The sequence below is a fragment of the Equus caballus genome, chromosome 10, assembly GCF_041296265.1.
Source record: "Equus caballus isolate H_3958 breed thoroughbred chromosome 10, TB-T2T, whole genome shotgun sequence".
Classification (NCBI taxonomy): Eukaryota; Metazoa; Chordata; class Mammalia; order Perissodactyla; family Equidae; genus Equus; species Equus caballus.
This window is the reverse complement of record NC_091693.1, coordinates 73,426,284-73,448,543: the sequence shown is the minus strand read 5'-3', so window position 1 is coordinate 73,448,543 and position 22,260 is coordinate 73,426,284. Positions and strand designations below refer to the sequence as shown.

The 22,260-nt window shown below is 37.4% G+C and overlaps 1 protein-coding gene and 1 long non-coding RNA gene across 2 annotated transcripts; one reads left to right on the top strand and one right to left on the bottom strand.

Annotated features, from left to right (window-relative positions):
* Nucleotides 1–47: 47 nt before the first annotated feature.
* NEPN (nephrocan) lies at nucleotides 48–17,731 on the bottom strand. Its single transcript, XM_001504159.3, has 3 exons — nucleotides 17,459–17,731; nucleotides 8,781–9,682; nucleotides 48–1,107 (listed from the first exon to the last, which is right to left on the bottom strand). Exons 1-3 carry the CDS (start codon nucleotides 17,645–17,647, stop codon nucleotides 660–662), a joined length of 1,539 nt encoding a protein of 512 aa, XP_001504209.1. The 5' UTR covers nucleotides 17,648–17,731; the 3' UTR covers nucleotides 48–659.
* On the top strand, nucleotides 6,936–21,044 carry LOC138916010 (uncharacterized). Its single transcript, XR_011422624.1, has 4 exons — nucleotides 6,936–7,069; nucleotides 11,924–12,024; nucleotides 16,569–16,686; nucleotides 20,916–21,044. It is a non-coding gene; the product is annotated as an uncharacterized lncRNA (long non-coding RNA).
* The last annotated feature ends 1,216 nt before the right edge of the window (nucleotides 21,045–22,260 follow it).

Here is a 22,260-nt window from a genome sequence, read left to right as displayed (position 1 = left end):
ATCATCACTTTTTATTTGATAAAATGAAATACTCTATTTACAGAAAGTTAGCCAGATGGTGATTTTATTTGGCATTATTATTTGTCCAGATTTCAGTATAAAACACAAAAATTTCACTTTTAAAATAGAAGGAATCTTACATCTTCTTATCATTGTTCCTTTCTACTTTCCTCCCCCTACTTCAACTTATCTTAACCCTCATTTCATTCTTTAAAAAAAAAAAAAAGAAAAACTTACCAAAAAGAGTCTTTCATATCTAAATACATAGTATATTTCTGCTTAAGAGATTGAACATTAAAAATCTTTTTTGAAGCACGGAGGATTTTTAGGGCACTTTGTATGATTCTACAATGGTGGATATAAGTCATTATACATCGTCCAAACCCCTAGAATGTACAACACCAAGAGTGAACCCTAAGACAAACTATGGACTTTAGGTGATTATGATGTGTCAATGTAGATTCATTGATAGTAACAAATGTACCACCCTGGTGGAGGATGTTGATAATGGCGGAGGTTATGCATGACTAGGGGTGGGGGATACATGGGAAATCCCTGTACCTTCCTCTCAATTTTGCTGTGAACCTAAAACTGCTCTAAAAATGAAGTCTATTAAAAAAAAAAAAAACCTATTTCTAAACTGTAAACAAAGCTCATACTTAATCTATTTCGTAATCATAATCATCATCCTCCATGTTGATTCTGCTACTGGAGTGCTCTTCAGGTTTTGATTTCTTCTTGGTTTCTTTGTTTTTCTCGGTCAGATGTAAGTGATGCTCACATTGCCGCATGATCTTCTTGGAAGACATCCAGCTCTCCCCTTGTCGTTCAGCTGGTGCTGCACATTGTCCTCCCCTCACATCTGTGCCCTTGGCCTTCAGGACCTCCCTCGCTTTTAGGAGGCTGCACGTGCAATTCCATGGATTTCCATCCAGATACAGGTGTCTGAGACGAGGCAGCCCCTCCAGGGCTTTGAGGTCTAAGGCAGAGATCTTGTTGTTCCTGAGGTTTAGAACCTGAAGCTGCTTTAGATCCTTGAGCTCCCTCTCAGCAATGCCCTGGATGGCATTGCCTTTTAGGTCCAGCCTGGCTAAGGTCTCTGGGAGCCTGCAAAAGCACAGAAACAGGATGGGAGAGGAGGTCGTGACCATCATTCCACAACTGCCATGGACTGAACGACACCCACCTTTTCTGTATAGTTCTGTCACTTCTGAATCTAGAAAGTAGCTTTACTTTTAAAAAGTAATTTTAAGCACAAATCTCAGTCTTACCTATAGGTCTTAACCCTTCCTCATAAGTCTAGTTTTCTAATCCTTTGATTTTTTCTGGTTCCTGGTCATAAAACTCTATTTTTTTTCTTGTCAAACAGGGTCACATAAACAAATTGATAAGAAAAACACTAAGTTGCCAATTCTTTAGTTGGCAAAGGCTATGAATCAATAATTTATAGAAGTAAAAATATGAAGAAAGTGTTATTCTTCATGAATATAAAAAGCAAACAAAAAAGGACACAATATTTGTATGTATCAAACTAGATAGTGGGAGTGTAAGTTGGTATCACTTTAATTTGGCACCATGTGTTGTATTTAAATAATGTCATGCCTTTTGACCTAGGAAATAATAGGAGAAGCGAATAGAGATTTATTTACAAATATGTTTGTCACATATTTGATCATATTTATAATGGCAAAAAATGATAAAAGACTAATGTCCACTAATACAGAAATTAGGGGGTAATAAACTATTATGTGATTATAAAAATCATGTTTTCAAATAATTTTTTTTCTTCTTCTTCTCCAAAGCCCCCCAGTACATAGTTATATATTCTAGTTGTGAGTGCCTCTGGTTGTGCTATGTGGGATGCCGCCTCAGCATGGCCTGATGAGTGGTGCCATGTCCACACCCAGGATCCGAACTTGGCAAAACCCTGGGTCACCAAAGCAGAGTGCACAAACTTAACCACTTGGCCACAGGGCCAGCCACTCAAATAAATTTTAAAATACTAATTCTGTGAGAAAGCTTTTCTAATTATGACTTAAAAATCCAGGAGCAGGGCTGGCCCCATGGCCGAGTGGTTAAGCTCATGTGCTCCACTTAGGTGGCCCAGGGTTTCACTGGTTCAGATACTACATTAAAAATAATTTAAAAAGTCATGTATGGAAAAAGACATGTGCAAAGTCAAAAGACAAATGACAAAAACCGGGGTAAACGTCTGCACCTCACATCCCAGACAAAGAGCTAACATAAGGGCCCTTAAACATAAAGGGCCCTTCAAAGTTGAGAAGAAAAGGTTTTAAAATAAAACTGAAAAATGGCAAAAAGCATGACTTGAAGTCCACATAAACAACCATACTCAGAATAGAGAAATGAAAAATAAAACCATACAGAGATGTCATTTCTGACTTAACAGGTGAGAATGTTATTATGAATCAAGATTTTCATTGTAAGAGAAAAAGATACAAATATAAAATAAAAGAAGAAAAAACTCTCTCTAATGTTAAATATGAATTTGAAATGTCAGTGTGAATTCATAATTTAAAAAAATATATTTTCTAGATCTGTATGCTGAAAAGACCTAGAAGCAATATTACGCCCTAATAGCAATGCCCCCCCCCCCCCAATAACATAAGCACACCAAGCACACAGATCTTAGTTTCAGGATTCCATTTTCCACTTAAAAGAACAAAGGCTTCTTGGAGAAATGGCTGATTCCATGTCTGGGGTGCAGTGAGCTGGCACTTCTGAACCAGAATGCAATAAAATGTTCAAAGATGAGTAGAACACCCATCAGGATGGCACTATCAAAAACCAGAAAGTAACAAGTATTGGCAAGGATGTGGAGAAACTGGAACCTTTGTGTACTATTGGTGAGAATGTAAAATAGTGCAGTCACTATGGAAAACAGTATGGTGGTTCTCCAAAATATTAAAGATAGAATTACCATATAATCCAGCAATTCCACGTCTGGGTATGTACCAAAAGAACTGAAAGCAGGGTCTTGAAGAGGCATTTTTGCATCCATGTTATGCATCCATATTGAACTCGCAGTAGCTAAAACATGGGAGCAACCTGAGTGTCCATTGACAGATCAATGGATAAGCAAAATGCAATATATACATCATTGGAATATTATTATTCAGTCTTAAAAAGGAAGGAAGTTCTGACAAATGCTACAAAATGAATAAACCTTGAGGACATTACGCTAAGTGAAAAAAGTCTGTCACAAGAAGACAACTCCTGTATGATTCCACTTATATGACACATCTTGAGTAGTCAAATTCATAAAAATAGAAAGTCAGAAAGTAGAATGGTGGTTGCCAGGGGCTGGAGGGAGGGGCAAATGGGAAGTTGTCGTTTAATGGGTGTAGAGTTTCAGATTTGCAAGATGAGAAAGTTCTAGAGATCAGTTGCAAAACAATGTGAACATACTTACTACTACTGAACAGTACACTTAAAAATCGTTACAATGGAGAATTTTATGTTATGTGTATTTTACCACAATTGAAAAAAGAGAGATATGGAGTCATGTCTCATGAACATAGGAACCAGCTTGGAGGGCTCCCACTAGAAAAATTTGGGACAATTTGAGTATCAAAATAGACTAGCAACTGTAGATGATCATAACACACTGAATTAATTAAGATCCATGGGTCCAGAGCGATACTTGGAAAACACAGAGAGAAAGAAAAAAAGGGAAAGAAAAAAATACTCTATAACGTTAAGTAGAAAAAATAATATACAAAATTGAACGATCCCAAATATGTAAAAACAAATTATATCTAGGCATAGGCTCTGGTTGAGCAATTATGGGTGACTTTTTTACTTTTCAGCACACTAAGTTTTCAACCTTGAACAAGTATTGCTTTATAATGGGGGGGGGGAGTTTTCTTAAAACTGTTGATACAATGTGAAAAATATCATGCTAATGCCCACTGATAAAAAACAAGAAAGAATCACAATTGTGAGCCTGAAAATCTTTCTGTTATACAACTTTATATTAAGTGCTATTCTTTTCTTGAAGTACAAGAAGTTGGAAAGTTTTATAGGAAAAACAGTCCCTTCAAAAGGCCCTTGAACTACCATCCAAATGCTATTTTCATACAGTGTGAACACATTAGACGTATGTTCACGCCTTTTAGTATTGAGTGAAATTTATTGTGGTGGTCCCAATCATATGATTGCTATGTTGAAGAGACAAAAGCAAATGAATTTAACCATATTTTATGGCAATATTACTTTTCGCTTCTTATAGTATTATTCTTATACGAATTTCATTCCAAAAAGTTAACCTTTTAGGTTATTGGTACTTAGCCTAAATTTTGCCCTTGGTTTTTTCTTTTATATTGATATTTATATATATTTATGTTTATGTATTTTATATTTGCATTCATATCCTAAACCATACAGTAGATATACATATGTAAGTATTTGTGGTTTTGGGTATTTTAAAGTCTTATTTATTTAAAGTGACTTCTCCTTACTTGGAACAAAATTTCCCTAGCAAAGTAAATTAATTTATTAGGGAAAATCACTTCATACATTTTAACAGTTTGAGAATTAAATTCAATTTGAAGTTAATCCCCAAGACAATGTAATTTTGTGCACACACCAGCTTCTATAAGGTACATCTCTAAAAGTTACACAGAAAATCTCTTATAAATAGTCCCTTTTTTTCCCCTAAGGAAAGATGGAGTATTAATAGACTACGGAGCAGTAAGCCAGCCTCCGTTCCTACTGACAGAACAATGGAGCGCAGCTGGGGAAAGATATGATAAACTGCGCACTCAAAAGTCCCTACTTATTAAGACTTTAGTTCTAACTCTGGCCATGTTACTTACCAGTCTGTTGTTTTAGGTAAGTTATTTAGCTTCTTAAAGCTTCTGATTTTCCACCTTACAGATAAAAGTGCTCAGTACACAGAAGTCACATAATAAATGTTAGCTAATGAAAATGAGCAAGCCAAGTTTTCTTTTAAACTAGTTGAATTATTCAGTTCTGGGCTGTATAGCCAAAAATTGTACCGGTTTTTAGGAGTACCTTTTTTTTCTTTCTTGTTTCTATGCACATTATAACCAAAATGGCGTTGTAGGAGAAATCACTTATTATCCTAGTTTTGTGACTTTGGGGCAGTCATTTATTGCTTTGATATAATTTGTCTTTATAAGTCTGCTGTACATCAAAAAGTAGCCCTGATTTTAAGACAAACATGTTTCTAGAAATGCTGTATATTCTTTGGGTGGTTGTTGCTTTTTAGACTAAAACGGGGCATACCCCATTTTGCCAGTAGATGGCACTTGAGTATAAGTGCGATAAAATGTTTACTGACCGCGTTAGGTTGTAGAAAGCTATTCTGGATTTGAATTATCCAAGGAGCGGAAAAGAAGAGAAGATGTAACATATTTGTTCACTGAGCTGCAGATTGGTGAACTGTGAAGCAGCAAAACGTGAGGCCCAGGTCTTAGACATTCTAAGTCCTAAATAATAGAGTGTCTTGTTGACAGTAAAGCTCAGAGGCAGGATCCCGCGGTGGCTAAAATTCCCTGGCTCTGGAGTTAGACTACTGTGTTCAATCCTCACTCCACCACTTATTGACGATGTGACTTAGAGCAAGTTTCTTGATACCTCTTAACAGTAATGTCCTAATCTGTAAAATAACAGGTAAAACAACGTATCGACCTTCACAGGATTGTTGTAAAAAATAACAAATGATTCTAAGTTCATCTGCTGGTCTTAGTAAGCACTTAATAAACCTTAGGTACTATTTTCTACCTCAATTAGCAAATTGAGACAAATATGGTAGATATTTGAATATATGTATTACCTAAAACCATATACCATTATTTTCTTGATGAAATGTCAAATGGAGAATGATGGGCAAAAGAAGGGATTTGTGGAAATAGTTTGTGGTAGGAGTAGGTTGCCTCTGTTTACAGTTTATTTATAGAAAACTGAATATTAAAGTATAATTTTATGTATGAATAAGAAGCTTGTTAATAAAAAAGAAGGAAAGAAAGGGTTTACTGTTTAAAGCTCATAAATAAAAGTCTTAAAATTCAAATATAAGAAATAGATATTATTGCGTTTTAATTCTTTATGGGAGGAAAACCACAGAGTGACTTTTCTGGGTCATTCCGCTTTCCAATTCAAAGAAAAGCCAGAGAGTGGGGGCAGAGGGTGATGGAGAATTTGAAAATCACTCTCTACAAGAACTTTCTCTCATAGCTGGCCAAATTCTTGACAGAGCAGACAGTTGTGTTGCTTAATTTAAGCCTCATAGAAAAAGCCCACTCTTGTCCATGTTCCTTGCCCCATTGTCCTTGCCCACTAATTCTCAACCCTGGCTACGCATTAAATTCATGTGCGGAGCTTTTTAAAAATACCGAGGCCTGGTCCCCAACCCTGGGGTGTCTGATTTAATCGGTTTGAAGTGAGGTCTGGGTATGAGTATGCTTTTTTAGAGTTCTCCAGATAATTCCATTGTCAAGTCAGCTAGCTCAGGCTTATAATTCCTTTATACATTCAATTGGGTAAAAGCATTGTGCTTTCTGTAGTCACTTATTAAAAACACAGATACCCTGGCAGGAGTAAATAATTAAGCTATTTTTCACTCATTAAACTGAATGGGATTACTTAACCAAATCCTTTCTAAAAGTCACCTGAAAAGGAAAGGCCCCTCAGTTCACAATTCTGCCCATGGCCGTCCTACCCTACTGAGAATACATACGTGATATAGGCACTCCCAAACCTGTTTTATGAGTTTTTATTTTATACATGGCTTTTTTTTTCTTGCAGTAGATGCATGCAGTAACAGAAAATAAGGCTTGCAACAGAGTAGAGAAGTTATTTAAGTAACAACCAGTCGTGGAGCCTTGAAACACCTCAGGCCTGTTCTTGCCTTAGGGCATTTGTTCTGGCTGTTCTGTCTTGACCACTTTGAGCCCCAAATAGCTTCATGGCGAAATCCTCGCCTCCTTCCAGTTTTTGCTCAAAGCTTACATTTTCAGGACGGTTACCATGCTTACCCTATTTAAAATTGCAACCAGCTCCTCCCGCCATGGTCCTGAACCAGGTAATCCTGCCCTTTTTTGTTGTTGTCAACACCTAACACTATCTAAATATTATGTACTTATTCATTGTTTATTGTCACTCTTTCCTGCTAGAATCTAAGCTGTTCAGAACAGGAAGTTTTATCTCTTATTACACTGATATATAGACTGTTAAAGTATCTGGCATATGGTAAATGCTCAAACATATTTGTTGAATTAAATTAATTGTATGTACATTTTTCTGCATTAAAAGAAATGGATTACTTTCAAATCACCCTCAATATATATTTTAAAATACTGATTTCAGTTGAAAAAATCACTTTTTGATATTTTGCATCGGATACAGCGGTGAAGTAAAAAAATCCCTTTTCCAACTAGAAAAAAAGTGAACATCTATATATATCAAAGATAATTTTTCCCTTTCTCAATGGCAAAAAAAATTATTGTAACTAACAATGAAAATAAGTAAATAGAGTGCCATACGATTCTACAGAGGCCAAAGTTAGTATATTAACTATTGGAAATTTGATAATGATAATACATAGGGCAAGAAGGCTTTTTTCTTTTTCTATAAAGTTCTTAAGGGAAAAAGAATTCACTGGTAGGCACATATAATAAACAGTTTAAAGAGAATAGTAGTGCTTTATTCTAGTGTTTTTTTAATCTACTTTAAAATGTAGAACATGAAATAAAGTTTAAATAAATGCAACAATTAATGTAAATATGTATATTAGTTACAGATTATGACTAGTTAGGGAGAATAGGTACAGTAGGTTGGGTATAGACGGAGGGATAATGGGAAGAGAAATTATTTTTTTAGTTTATTTTTTATTGCAGTAATGTTGGTTTATAACCTTATATAAATTTTAGGTGTATTGATTTCAGGTGTATCATTATCTTTTGATTTCTGTGTAGATTACATCATGTTCACCACCCAAAGACTAATTGTCATCCATCTCCACACCCATGTGCGTAATCACCCCTTTTGCCCTCCTCCCTCCTCTGGAAAGAGAAATTAAGTGTCAGAGTATGAAGGGGTGTGTGTGTGTGTGTGTGTGAGAGAGAGAGAGAGAGAGAGAGATAAGCTGAAGAGACAACCAAAAATAGAAGGGAAGACTGACATAAATGGACTCACACATTCACAGACAGACACACAGAGAAACAAGCAGAGTCAGGCTAAGTCCTTTAAAGATCACAGCACTGAGAAGACTATGAGGTTCTCAAATATGTAATTCAAAATAAATACGACAAATTATAAAGTTTTGAATTTTTTATGACTATTTCAATGCTTTTTAAAATATAAATATTTTACTGCATTTGCCCCCTCATTTTTCCCTCATGTCCTTGCTTTGCTGGTAGCTAAGCTCCTGTAGTCTGCCTTTTGCTGAATCCAGGCTGTACACCTAGAAACTGAAACACACTTTTACAAGTAATATCCCCATATGATGTTTGTTAGCATACTTCCCCAAAGCTGCATTGCATATTATCAGATACAGATCTCACCTGTTGGTGTCTTGTCCCACAGACAAGATAAATTAAGTTAGTGCAGGATTCAGTTTGAGGGCTGGAGATTCCAAATGCCCCTTTAAAACTTCTAACCCTGAACCCTTGGGTAACCTTGATCAGAACATTTGTGTTTGCTCTGACTACTTTCCCTGCTTGTATAATGTGCTAATTGCCCCAATCTTCAGACAACTTTCATAGTAGTTACCATAAATGATAGCGCTCACTTACTTTAGAGGGATAGACAGCAGCAGGTTCTGCTCCAGGGCCAGGTTGGAGAGCTGAGAACACCTCTGGAGGGCTCCAGCTTCGAACAAGCTGACGATGTTGTTGTCCAGAAACAAGTGTTTCAACTCTCGAAGGTCCTGGAAATCTTGCGCTGTAACTCTCTGAATCAGATTATTGCTAATATCAAGTTTTTGAAGCCTTGCTGGTAGTCTGAGGGGCAAAATTTGAAGCCGGTTTTGGGACAACTCAAGAGTCGTTAAATTGGCAAGAAGCTGTGCCCCATCAATGGAAGAGAGTGAATTTTCTGACAGGTAAAGATGGGAAAGATTCTCCAAGTGTTTCATATCTCGAAACCTCACCACTTTGAGCTGGTTTCTCTCCATTTTTAAAGAGAGCAAGGATTTGGGCAGATTCATAGGAATTTTAGTCAGAAAGTTACCACTGAGACTGAGAAATTGCAAAGACTGAAGACAAGTGAAGAAGCTAGCTGGTATCAGATGTAGTTTATTATTCTCCAAGCTCATATGTTTCAGATGGGGAAGTGCCAGTGGTCCAGCTACAGACTCGATATTGTTGCCATCCAACATCAAACTTTGCAAACTGACAAGGGAGGAGAGCATGCTGGGAGAGAGGGAGGAAATCAGGTTGTTTTTAAGTTCAAGGATTTTTAATTTCTCCAGTCCTTCAAAATCAGATCCATGAAGGACAGATATTGAATTATCACTTAGTTTTAGCACTTCAAGACTGGCTGGGAGAGCAGTGGGGACTAGTCTTAACTTATTTTTCCAGAGTTCTAAGGTCTTCAAGTTACTCAGAGTTTTGAAAGTGTCATTTTCCACTGACTCTGTTCCACTGGCCAGCAGAATAAAATCTTCTAGAGCCAACATTCCAGTGAAGTCAGAGAGCTAAAAAGGAAAGCAGGGGTGGGGAGGGGGCAGAAAAGCAGTAAATTAAGATTGTTGTGAAAAAAATACAGTATGCATTATCATTCAATATTAATGATACTTCAGATCTCCCTTCAGGATCTATTTAAAATTATCTCTTGGAAACGGGTGGAAACTCAGGTCCTGACTCATTTTACTTATGATTGCTAACAGTGTAAGACATCAAAAGCATTTTAAGCACTTTCACACACTATCGGTAGATATATAATATTGGTCAACTTTTGCTGTATATTCTCTGACCCAGCAAGTTTACTTCTAGCCAGAAATACTTACAAGTTGCATAATGATTTATGCAATAAGATGTTCTTTGTTGCCTCATCTTATAATAGCCAAAAATGGAAACAACTGAAAATCTTTTACCGAGCTATTAACAGCTGCTAACTGTTAAGATTACAAGGGATTTTCACTATCTATATACATTTTGCATCGTTTAGACTTTTTAAAATTATAAATTACATTTAAAAAATGTTTTTAAAGTATTAAAAGCAAAAATTTTAAATGTCCTAGATACTGCTGTCACTAGGATGGGCCTAGGTTTTCAACTATATTATCAACTATAAATGTTTCATCAACTATAAATGTTTTCAACTATATTATCTTTTGGAAAACCAACCTCTCTGCTCCCTACCCCACAATTTGCACTTCACCGATGAACAAGATCGGTGAAGACACAAATAGGATTCATGTGTCTCTGTCTCTGTTGAGCAAGAAGTTCATTCATACATACATCCCAGTCCTGGTACTGCTCCTCTCCTGGATTTTAGGAATTACCACATCTGATCTACTTTCTCCATGGTTTGCGAGTTCAAGCACTCTTATCTTTCCACATGTTCCCCAACCTTCTGGCTTGACATCCACCTCTTCTCCAGGATAATGTAATCCTTGGTATTGGTTCTTGGAGTAAGATCATGTTTAAGCAGAAGGAGGAATTGTTTCAGGTTTTCTTCAGCTTGATAAATCTTCACAAAATTTTCATCCTGCTTTAGAATTAAGCTGGAATTTGCAATGCACGATTTTTTATGTCTTCCTACCTACAGTTTTTAAATATTTGATTTAATTGTGCAATTGAGCCCTTTTATAATATGAATGTATGATTGACACCTTCAAAGTGGGTTAATTTGGCATCACATATTTATTATAGGTACTTATATTCTGGGAGGACATGTGATGGGAACTACGGTAAAGTACATGTTAAAGCATCTTCTAACATGATATTCTAGTAGAAGGATCTCATGTTAAAATTTCCATAAACAGATATTTTTAATCATAATAGTTTTGGCAGTTGCCTTGGGTTATATAGTGCTGCTAACATTTGATATTTTCTTAATGATTAATCAGTTGTATTGATTAGACCTAATCCCAATAATAATAGCAATTTTTTTTCTTACACTTGTGTATCTACAAGTGCCAGGTGCTTTTTTATATGCTGTCATTCACTCTCCTAATAACCCTGCAATTTTGCTATTATCAACACTGGGTTATAGATGAGGAAACTTGAAGCTGGTAAATGAAAGGGCTAAGAACTTCAGCATGGTCTCTAATGCATTTCTATTACATTTGGTCTAGAATTAATGTATTTCAAAAAAGACTCAAGATCTGGACATAAATCATAAAGTTTTAGAAAAGCAGAGATTTTAGATAGTATCTAGTACAATCCCCTCATTTAAGGGATGAAGAATTTTAGGCCAGAAAAATTAAATGACCTGCCCAAGACTCAGTGTTCTTTAATCTACTCTCCATTCTGAAGTGACCTTTTCTATGCTTTTCTTTCACATAAAGTCAAAAATGACTCTAGATGTAGATCTTTACCTCTTGGACTGTGGATCTCTCCAGAGAAGAATTAGGTGTTACTTGTACTTCCACTTCTACCTCAGTGACCACAAGCCCTAAAAGATTGCTAGCTATGCAGCAAGTCTCAGAGATGACATGGATCTCAATGGGCAATTTATTTGAGGATGGGACAAAGAAAGTGTGGTATCGGAGCTTCCATTTATCTTCATTTCTATTTGTAAGGTACACGGACTGGTCTGAATAGTAAATATAGTTCATATTCTTAACTGAACCCAGTGGATAGTTGTTTTATGAAGAATAGAGAACGTTTTCCTTTTCTTTTTGTCAGAGTCATTGCTGATTACCTTGGATTATTATTAATTAAAATGGCTACTATTGTCTAAGTATTTACTATGTTTAATCTTTACAAAGCCCTGTGTGTGAGCATGATTATTCGCTTTTCTGAGAGGGAAACTGAGCCTCAAGAAGGTGAAATAATCTGTCCAAGGATATCTTGCTAACAAGTGGAAAAGGTAAGCTTCCACCCCAGGTTTATCACCCCAACAAGTATATTTTTAACCTTAACTGCTATAGCATGCATCTAGCTAAGGAATATAGAATTCTGCTGCCACAAGCAGTGAGGAAGACACTCGCTGATTTTTCAACTTTTCAGTTGAATTTGCAGAGCTGGCAACAGGAAAAAAATTTTGCCAGACCTGTTTTTCCATGTCCAGGGCCTAAGCAGGGCTGTGCTCGAGAGATGTGGAAAGAGATGCTTTTGCCCGAGAGCTGACCTTGGGGATGGCAGTGTTTTCAACGTTGCGTAAGCAAGACAAGTATGACACAGTATTAACAATCAGGCACAGGAAGCTTGGCTAGTATAATCCCTGCCACCACAGTTTTACAGTTTAGTGAGCCTAATAAACGTGTAGATAACAGTTGTAATAAAATATGAAAACTTTAAAAAAAATAAGCAAGTAAAGTGAAGGAGAACACAGGGGCAACTCCTGCCGGCTTCCCCATGAAATGCTTTGTTTCTGGTTTCACTTCCAAGCAGGCCCCACTCCAAGCATGAGAGGGCCTCACACCTTTCTTGGGCTCCTTATAGGTGCAATGTACACACAAAACTGACACACCCTCACTTGACTGTCTCAGACTTGTGTGAACTAAGCTAGCAAGGAGTTTATAAAACAATGTGGGAATTTTTTTCCGATCATCAAAGTAACACGTGTTCTCTGAAAACAGTTTTAAAATTCTAGAAAGTAGGGAGAGAGTATAAAAATAACCCCAAACCCCCCCACTCAATGATAAACTTGGTGCTTGTAATATTTCTTACCCAGGAGGAGTTTGAAATAGCTTCTTCTCTTCCACAAAAGAGGTAAAGTACAGTCATTTTAATTGCCTGCCACCATAATGACACTCCTTTTTTTTTTTTGAGGAAGATTAGCCCTGAGCTAACTGCTGTCAGTCCTCCTTTTTTTTGCTGAGGAAGACTGGCCCTGAGCTAATATCCATGCCCATCTTCCTCTACTTTATACATGGGATGCCTACCACAGCATGGTGTGCCAAGCGGTGCCATGTCTGCACCTGGGATCTGAACCAGCGAACCCCAGGCCGCTGAGAAGCAGAACGTGCGAACTTAACCACTGCGCCACTGGGCCAGCCCCCATAGTGACATTCCTATTTGCCCTCTAAATGTAAGAGCTGAAACTATAAAGCTCTTAGAAGAAAATAGAAAATATTGGCATAAATTGTTCTGACCTTAGATTTGGTAAAGAAGAAAAAATAGATAAAATGGACTTAATGAAAATTAACATTTTTTGTGCTTCAAAGGACATCATCAATAAAATGAAAAGACAACCCACAGAATGGCAGAAAATTTTTCAAATAATATATCTGATAGAAGACTTGTATTTAGAATATATAAAGAACTCTTACAACTCATTAATAAAAAACCAAATAACTCAATTAAAAAATGGGCAAAGGATTTGCATAGACATTTCTCCAACGACGATAACCAAATGGCCAATAAGCATATGAAAAGTTGCTCAACGTCATCAGCCATCAGTGATATGCAAATCAAACCATAATAAGATACCACATAACACTCACTAGGATGGCTGTGATCCAAAAATAAATAAATAAATAAGAAATATTAGGGGCCGGCCCAGTGGCGCAGCAGTTAAATTCACACGTTCCACTTCTTGGAGGCCCAGGGTTCGCCAGTTCGGATCCCGGGTGCGGACATGGCACCACTTGGCAAAAGCCATGCTGTGGTAGGCGTCCCACATATAAAGTAGGGGAAGATGGGCACAGATGTTAGCTCAGGGCCAGGCTTCCTCAGCAAAAAGAGGAGGATTGGCAGTAGTTAGCTCAGGGCTAATCTTCCTCAAAAAAAAAAAAAAAAGGAAATGTTAGCAAGGATATGGAGAAATTGGAACTGTCATACATTGCTGTGGGAATGCAAAATGATGTAGCCACTTTGGAAAACAATCTGGCAGTTCCTCAAAATGTTAAACATAGAGTTCCCATATGGCCCAGAAATTCTACTTCTAGAGAAATGAAAACGTATGTCCATACAAAAACTTGTACATGCATGTTCTTAACAGCATTGTTCATATAGCCAAAAAGAAGAAACAACCCAAATGTCCATCAGCTGATGAAAGGATAAACAAAATGTATATACATACAATGGAATATTATTTAGCCTTTAAAAGGAAGGAATTTTTGACCGTGCTACAATACAGATGAACTTTGAGGAGATTATTTTAAGTGAAATAAACCAGCCACAAAAACCACAAGTTTAGGGAGAAAGATTGAATTCCATTTGGGGCATGTTATTTGGAGATCCTTTTTATATATATAGGTGAAGAGGTCCAGTGGGCAGCTGGATTAGTCAGATACATGCGGGAAAGGTATGAATTAGAAACTCAGTTATGGGAGCCATCATGGCTTAGATAAAGTGAAGTCACCTAAGGAGAGTGTGCATAGTATGAAAAGGAATGGCTAAGGATTGAGACTTCCTGGAGAAGCCAAAAAATAAGGGGCAGTGCACAAAAAGAAACCTACAAAAATGGCAGAAAAGAAATATCACAGAGGATTAATGAGCACATAAAAGTGTGGTGTCATGGAAGGCAAGAGAGTGAGAATTTCAAGAAAATAGGAGTGAGCCAATGTCTGAGAGAGAACAGTTTTAATTGTGTAGAGTAAGTAGAAACCAGACAGCACTCAAGTAAAGAATATACCATGAGGAGGCGAAGAAGTGGAGACAGTAAGTGCAGACTACTCTTTCACAGAGATTTGCAAATAAAAGGAGATAGTAGCAAGAGAAGACACAGAATTAAAAGAATTTTATTTTAGTGTAATGAAAGGAACATGTTTATAGGCTAGAACAGGGCACTAGTAAGGAAAGAGCAGCTGAAGATATGAGAGTGGGGAGAGTGATGGAGCAAGCTCTGGGGAGGTAAAGAAAGAGGGAATCAAGAGCATGGGAGGGAAGTTGCCTTGAAAGGAGGGACATCCCATCCTCTCTGTCTAGAGGAAAGAGTTTGCACAATTAAATGGAGACAAGTTAGGACACAGTGAACAGGAATTGAGGGAGATCAAGAACTAATGGGCTCAGTTTTCTCAAGATTTTTCAATAAAATGCGAGCCCAGCCACTTGGTGAGAATAAGGAGGGCAGGTAAGAGAAGGTAATCCAAAACCGTACTGAAGTTTTGGCAGATGCAGAGGGAATGTGGGAGGCATCTGACGAAGAAGAACTGAAAGGATAGATGGGTGATACTGAAGAACCAGATGAGGTCGAAGACCTTGAATTTGTGCTGGTTCTATAAATTTGTAATGGTTCCAAACCACACGTATACACACACATATGTGGATAGGTTGTGTGATCCTCTCCAGCAGGACCTAGCTGTCCAGGTATAGGAGAAACAAAGGGAAATTATCACCCTAATTTAAGAGTGAGGCTTTGCTGAATAGGTGTTGAGATAATTAATTGTGGGATGCAAAAAAGGGAAGAGGTAGGAAAGGAGATAGATAAGAGACAAACTGATTTTCTGGGAGGACATGAGTAGATCTAGGGTTACAAGCCTCTTTGAAGTGGAGAGATAAGTTCAGAGTATAGCAGCTAAAAGGAAAGGATATGATGACCAGAGAGTAGATGTAGGAATTCAAGATTTTTGAATGGAGAAGTTTCAGGTATAATGAGGATTATGATATAAACAAGAGAATAGACGGCTGTGTTGAAGTGGAAATGTAAATAGATACCTTTTTTATGAGTTCAAGGGAGTGTGAGACTAGGATATTGGACACTGAAGGCACCCAAGAAAATGCAGGACTTAGGATAAAGAGGAATACTAGGAGCTAGGAGGGAAGGGCCCAGGGGCCCAGTATGAGACAGACAGAGCAAATAGCAAGTGTTACAGTCCAATGGCATCAACCTCAAAGAAGTAGGAATTTTTACAGGTAAATGGATAAAGTCCCTCTTTTCTTATGGGCAGGAACTGTGAATTTTTCACCTTTTATCCACAGCCTCAAACACAGCATCACAGCATTCACAGTCCCAAACACAGTTGAATTATATGAACGTGTAATAGAAACATTTTTAATTGTGATATACATATATCTATATTTACACATATCGAGGTAGCATTTCATCTTATTGTCTGCAAAGCAGCAGCGCAGGGTCATCATCAGGCTTAGTTGACACTCCAGCGCTCGGCATCTCAAGTCCTCAGAACAAATATTTAAGCATTTTGCCCTTTAACCAGGTGTCTTGCTTGATTGCTGAGACTGACAGGGTCACACTTGCTCTCTGGCATTAGGCACGACTGGCTTAGAAGAGGAAAGTAAACAAATGACGACTAGGCTATTGTGCTTATTGAGCCTCCAAATAAATACCATGCCACGTATCTTAAACTCTCTGTGTTTCTGCACCTGTATTAAAATTTCTTAACCAAATGGAAGAGGGGTGTGTGTGTGTGGTGGTGGTGGGGGGGTGTCTTTATTTGAAAGGAAAGCACGTTCACCTGCTGCCTTTTTGCACCTGGAGCACAGAGAGGTATTTTCTTATCTTAGGATCTGTATCCATGAGGGAGAAGCAGTGACCAGTAAAGAGAAAATCAGAGAACTACAGAATTTTCCATCTAGAAGGAGGAGCCTGGGATCACCAATCTAATCCAGCCATCTCATACAGGTAAAAAGTGAGGCGCAGATGTCCTTTAACTGCTTGCCTAAGATGGTCACATCTCTAGTTAGTGAGAAAACTAGGATGCCAATCCTGGTCTCTTGAAACCTTTCAAAATACCAAAGGCCAAAAACAAAAGTTCTTTCATGTTATGAAAGTCAGACAAACCTACAGCAGTCTTTTCTGTGCCCTCTGAATAGGTAAGCACGAAAATAAAAGCCGTAATTAAAAATACAAAGAATGAGAACTGCAGAATGTGGCAAAACCAAAATTTATATTTCTTCTGTGTACGTTTCCACAAAGACACTGATGCCTGGTATGTAGAGTTTTATGAATAATTCTCATATGCTGGGTTCATCTTGATAGTCTTATAACGCTGTAAGTATCTTGTGCCTTCTATGGCATAAATAAAACTCTGTTTTTCCCCTGAAAGGACTTATTCTTAATCCTGGGGACATAAAGTGGCCATATGCTCTCAAACTCTTTTTGTTAGGAAAGAGCCATTTCTTTACTTTTGCTTCCCAACAACATAATTTAAAAAAAATTCTAAATAAAAACTGAAATAAAATATCATTAATTACAGATTCTGATTTTTTTGACTGCTTCCCTAAAAGGAAATATCCAGAGGCATATACCCATCTTGCAGGTGGCTATTGTAAACTACCCTAACTTGATAACCATCACTTTTAAGTTTTGATTATTTAAATCGAGTTTAATAACCCCACACTCGCCCTGTCACAAAATAAAATGGCAGCAACCTGAGTGTAGAATGAGTAGTTACCTGGAGGTGTTGAATTTTGCTGTGGCTGATGTAGAGGCTCTTGGTGGTGGAAGGAAGACCTGGTGGTACCTCTGTTAGCCTGTAGCATTGCACAGACTGCACTGCATCACAGCTACATCTTCCAGGGCAGTTAGGGTCGAAACCATGGCTAAGAGAGAGCAAAACAAGGACAGCATACAGCAGATGCATTTTCCCAAACAGGGCCTCTCAAGTAGCAGGCCAGGGTGTAGGTGATGTCTCACTCTTTATACCATGAAATCTGATAATAGAATCTTATGAATGTGTACTCTGTCAATGTAAGAAGACAGGTAAGAAAAAATTCTCAATTTGCCCGGGTTAAAATGTTAGCAACCATGACAAAGAAGAAGGAGCTTAAACATTGATAAGCTGCCTTAATATTTGTAGGTGAGCAAAACCCTATGTTATTTATGGCTTGGAAGCCTAATCTGCAAACACCTCTATTATCTGTAGTTTCCTTGTTTTGTTAAATGTGACACTAGGGAATTAGTGGGAAAAGACAAAGAGCCGTTTTACAGCGGGCTATAAAACCTTTGAATTTTCTGTGACCCTATATTAAAACCATTTTTGCAGGACTGCAACAGGCAGGTGTTTTCTTCTCACGTTAACTAGTAAGGGAAAATGGGCAGGTTTTCCATTTATTATTGTTGTTTCAGTAACATTTTATTGCTGGGTGAAACAATGGAGAGAGAGTTAGAGCCACAGATAACATGCTCAATTCATCTATCACTTGACCTACCCAAATATCATATTTGGAAAACATTTTTGTCATTCAACAATCTGTTGACTCAAATGAGAATCAGACATCTATTTGTAATAATGGGAGAAAAGGCCTCTAGTTTCTTCAGAGGAACTTGTTGGTTGTGAAAACGGACTGAAGAGGGAAAGTTTCATTTGTCCTGGGTGCTCTTTTGTTGTGGCTTTTTGTCTTGCTGTGGTATCCCCTGGTGAGGAATTTGAAAGCATTTTAAGCAAAAGATTGTATACAGAAGCTCTCTCCTCCCAAATGGAAGACCTGAATTTCCCCAGGCTGGTCCGCCTCAGCCGATTGCTCTAAAGAAACCCTTTCTAATATTCAAAAGCTTCTCTTATCTCCTCTTCGACCTTACCTCTCTTTGCTACAATTTTCATTTTGAAGCCAAAATTTTCTTTCATCTGATAATCAATTCGTTTTATTTCCAGAGTAAGGATTTCTGTGTGCATTTCCCAAAAGACTTTTCCACTCCTCTTTTCTGATTGTTTTCCCTCTGTTTTCTTTTCTTCTACTATCAGAGACAAGAAGCGATAAGAGATTTGTGTTCTGTCAATATTCTGATTTTCAACAAACTTTATTTATTTCTCTTGTCTAATAAGATAATTATTTTTTAATTTTTAGGATTTTCAAATAGCAAAGTAATTCCAATAAATGAAAATTTGGAAAAAAAAGAGCAAGGAGGGAAAAGAATCAATTTTAATCCTGTCTCCAGATCAAATATTTTTTGTTTTCTCTGCCTAGGCCTTGAAACAACGAAGAGAAATACTCATTGATCACTAGTTTTTTTCCTGTGTTGCTAAAAACGTAAATTCATATTTAGTTACTCAGAATGAATTGCTGGCAAAATTCTATCCTCTCATCTGCCGTCAATGAAAGCTGATTTTTCTCTGTTATTCAGCACAGTGATGAGTTCCATTTTCTATCCTCTGTTGGTGGCCACAGGATTCCCTTTTCTTTGACTAAGCCTTGCAATTACACTAATATTTTTTCTTCTTTTCCATAGTATTTCTATAACTTTCCTGCAATTTTGGTATTGTCTCTAATATATCACTATTTTACACTATGAATAACTCTGTTTGACCAGGTTGCAAACATACTCATGCAACTTTATATTCTGCACTTTTCACTATTATAATATTTTTCCATATTATTTCATAGTCTTCATAAATATAACTTTAAACATTTAATAGTCCATCAAGAGTATTGTCTAAATTTGATTAACTACTTTCTAAGTGTTGGATTTTTAGATTGTTTCCTGACTTTACCGTTATAAATATAAATAACTTTGATCATAAAAAGTTTGAGAATGTTTTGAAGAATAAAAGATTCATCTGTTCCCCGGACCACATCTATTTATTTAGGGTTAATCTGAGAAGTCAATTTTTTCTCAGGTAGAAGGCGAAATCTTGTTGAGACTATAAACTTCAGAGAAAGTGTAATAGAAAGGTGTAGCCGGAGTGCTCGAACAACGTGCACGTTTTGTTGCATCTGCTCTGGAGGTGACAGGCCCCTTTGCAGTTATGTTATGCTATGAAGCAGCCACAAAAGCTGCCACCATTCCTCAGCTTCTAGCTTACTTTCTGTTGACTTTTGGAGTTTTCAAATGTTGACTAAGGGCCATGGGTATAAAGTTCCCTACATTTAGCTTGTGTTTTTAGCTCTTGAGCTTATGGGTCCCTAAGGCTAAGTGTGAGGCACACTTCTCTTTTCTCTAAAAAGGACTTAACAACACCTTATCCGATCATTATTACTTGGCTTCTTTAGGTAAGAAAAAGAGTAAAGGAAAATGAGTGATTTTCTCCAGCAAGGAAACTCAACAACTCACCCAGCAACTCTGTTCAAAAACAGCCCAGAGTCTAGCTTTAGTCTTTCAGCACAGGAAAGATTGCAAGCTCAAGGAACATGCTTTGCATTTGAATTCGGATTGAATTAGATTTATGTCTTCATTCAGATTCTCAAGCCAGGATCCTCCCTGACTTGCTTTCTTATCTTCTATATCTTTACCCCCCTTCTCTGCCTCCCTTTCTTCCTCCTTCTCTCCCTCTCTTCCTTTCTTCCTTCCTATAACCCAGTGGTTCTTAAGCAGGGGCAATTTGGCAATGTCTGGAGACATTTTTGATGACAATAAAAGGTTGGGGGTGGGGTGGGGCGGGTAGGCAGTGCTACTGGCATCTAGAGGGCAATGGCCAGGGATGCTGTTAAATACCCTACAATGCACAGGACAGCCCCTACAGCAAAGAATTATGCAGTCCAAAATGTCAATAATGCCATTGGTAAGAAAATCTGCAATAAACACCAATGTGTGCCTCTGTGCAACGGATATTGGCCTTCTTTGGTTTATTAAAAGCAAAGGGCAAGTTCCCATTACAGACAAGAAACCAGAATTCCAGAAAAGCAACTGACTAACCCAAACTCTCCCTGACTTGAGTGCAGAAGCATTGGCTTGTGATTCCTATTATAAAACTGATCAACCAAGAGCTAAACAGAAGACTTTAATTTATGAAAATATCTTTCTGAGTTTAAAGAAAAGAAATTTAAAGAATAAAAAATTGTGAATATAACTCTTTTTTAATTTGTTTGCTTCTTCTGTAGAATGTTGCAAAAAGAGCATAAGTTTAAAGTAAAACAAAAAAATAAATTTTTCTATTCCTTCATCTCTCCTAATCTCAATTTTTTCTTCTATAGAATGAAGATAAAAATGGGGGAAATAATTTCCATTTTACAGAAAGAAACAGATGAAATAAACTAAGGCATGTCAAGTCCATGGGCAAAAAGAGGATTTCAATAAATAATAGTTGTATCAGTTTAGGTTCTTAGTTGCAAGCAGTGGAAACAAATCTGGCTGATTTAAGCAGAAAAGGAATTACTGAAAGACAGTTGGGTAACACACAGAATTGTAGGAATGCCTGGAGAACCAGATTTGGAAATAGACAAGAATAAAGGAAGGCTATATAGCCAGAATCACAGACAAATCACATATCAGTCTAGTGTCACCACAGAATACAGATGCCCTGGCCTCCGCCACTGAACCAGAAATTGGATACCATTGCTGGCACTGCTGCTACTGAAAAAGGATGCTGCTACCCCCACTCCCATCTCTACTCCCTGCCAAGAAAAATTCTGCCAATCTCTGCCTCACTATCTCCACATTAAAAATTTCAGGTGGACGATTTTGGTTAGGTGAGCCTAGGTCATATGCCTGTGCAGAGCTGGGAAAGTGATTATCTGACCTTTTTGGCTCATTATGGGAGGAGGACTCTATTTCCAATATTCAAGTCACATACGGTAAGGAATTCCTTAAGCAGAGGAAGGGGGTTCAAATACAGACAGTCTCTCATTTGCAGTGACAAATGCCCACTATAGAAATCTTTTTACCCTCACTCCTTTTGCTCACCATGACCACAAAAGCCAAGTGAGTTCTGAGTAAGTTACAATTAACTGGGGACCAAACAACTTCATTTCCAACAACTTTGTGACATGGCTTGTGTTTGCTTCACTCTACTTTTCTGATTTGTTCATTTAGAAGCCTATAAAGATTCTAAAGAGATCATTTAAAGTATTCCTATACTTTTTAATATAAGTGCAAAGAAAAGATAATTAATGTTAAAGGGTGTTTGGAATGCAATTGTTTTGGGCCCCTTATAAAACTAATCTATAGGAAATATAAATGACAGAGGCCGACGTGGGGGAGTCTATGTTTGATCTGTAAAGTCTGACAATCTGAGAAATAAACAGTGACTTGACAGTGGATGAAAGAGGAAGAATTGATGATGAGTAAACTCTGATACCATTGTTGATAAATGGTGGTTTTAGATAATGCTGAACTAAACCTGGAGCTGTGGGAAAGAGTAAATGAAGAATGCAGATCCAGTGACAGTGGGAAAGCAGTCATAGTCGTCTTTGAGAGTGAGAGGGAATAAAAATAGAGTAATAGGGATTTCTAAAACTGTTTTTTGTTACGTTTTGTTTTTAGGTTTGGGTACACCATACAAAACATAGTATCTCATAAATTTTAACTATGGACTAGGTA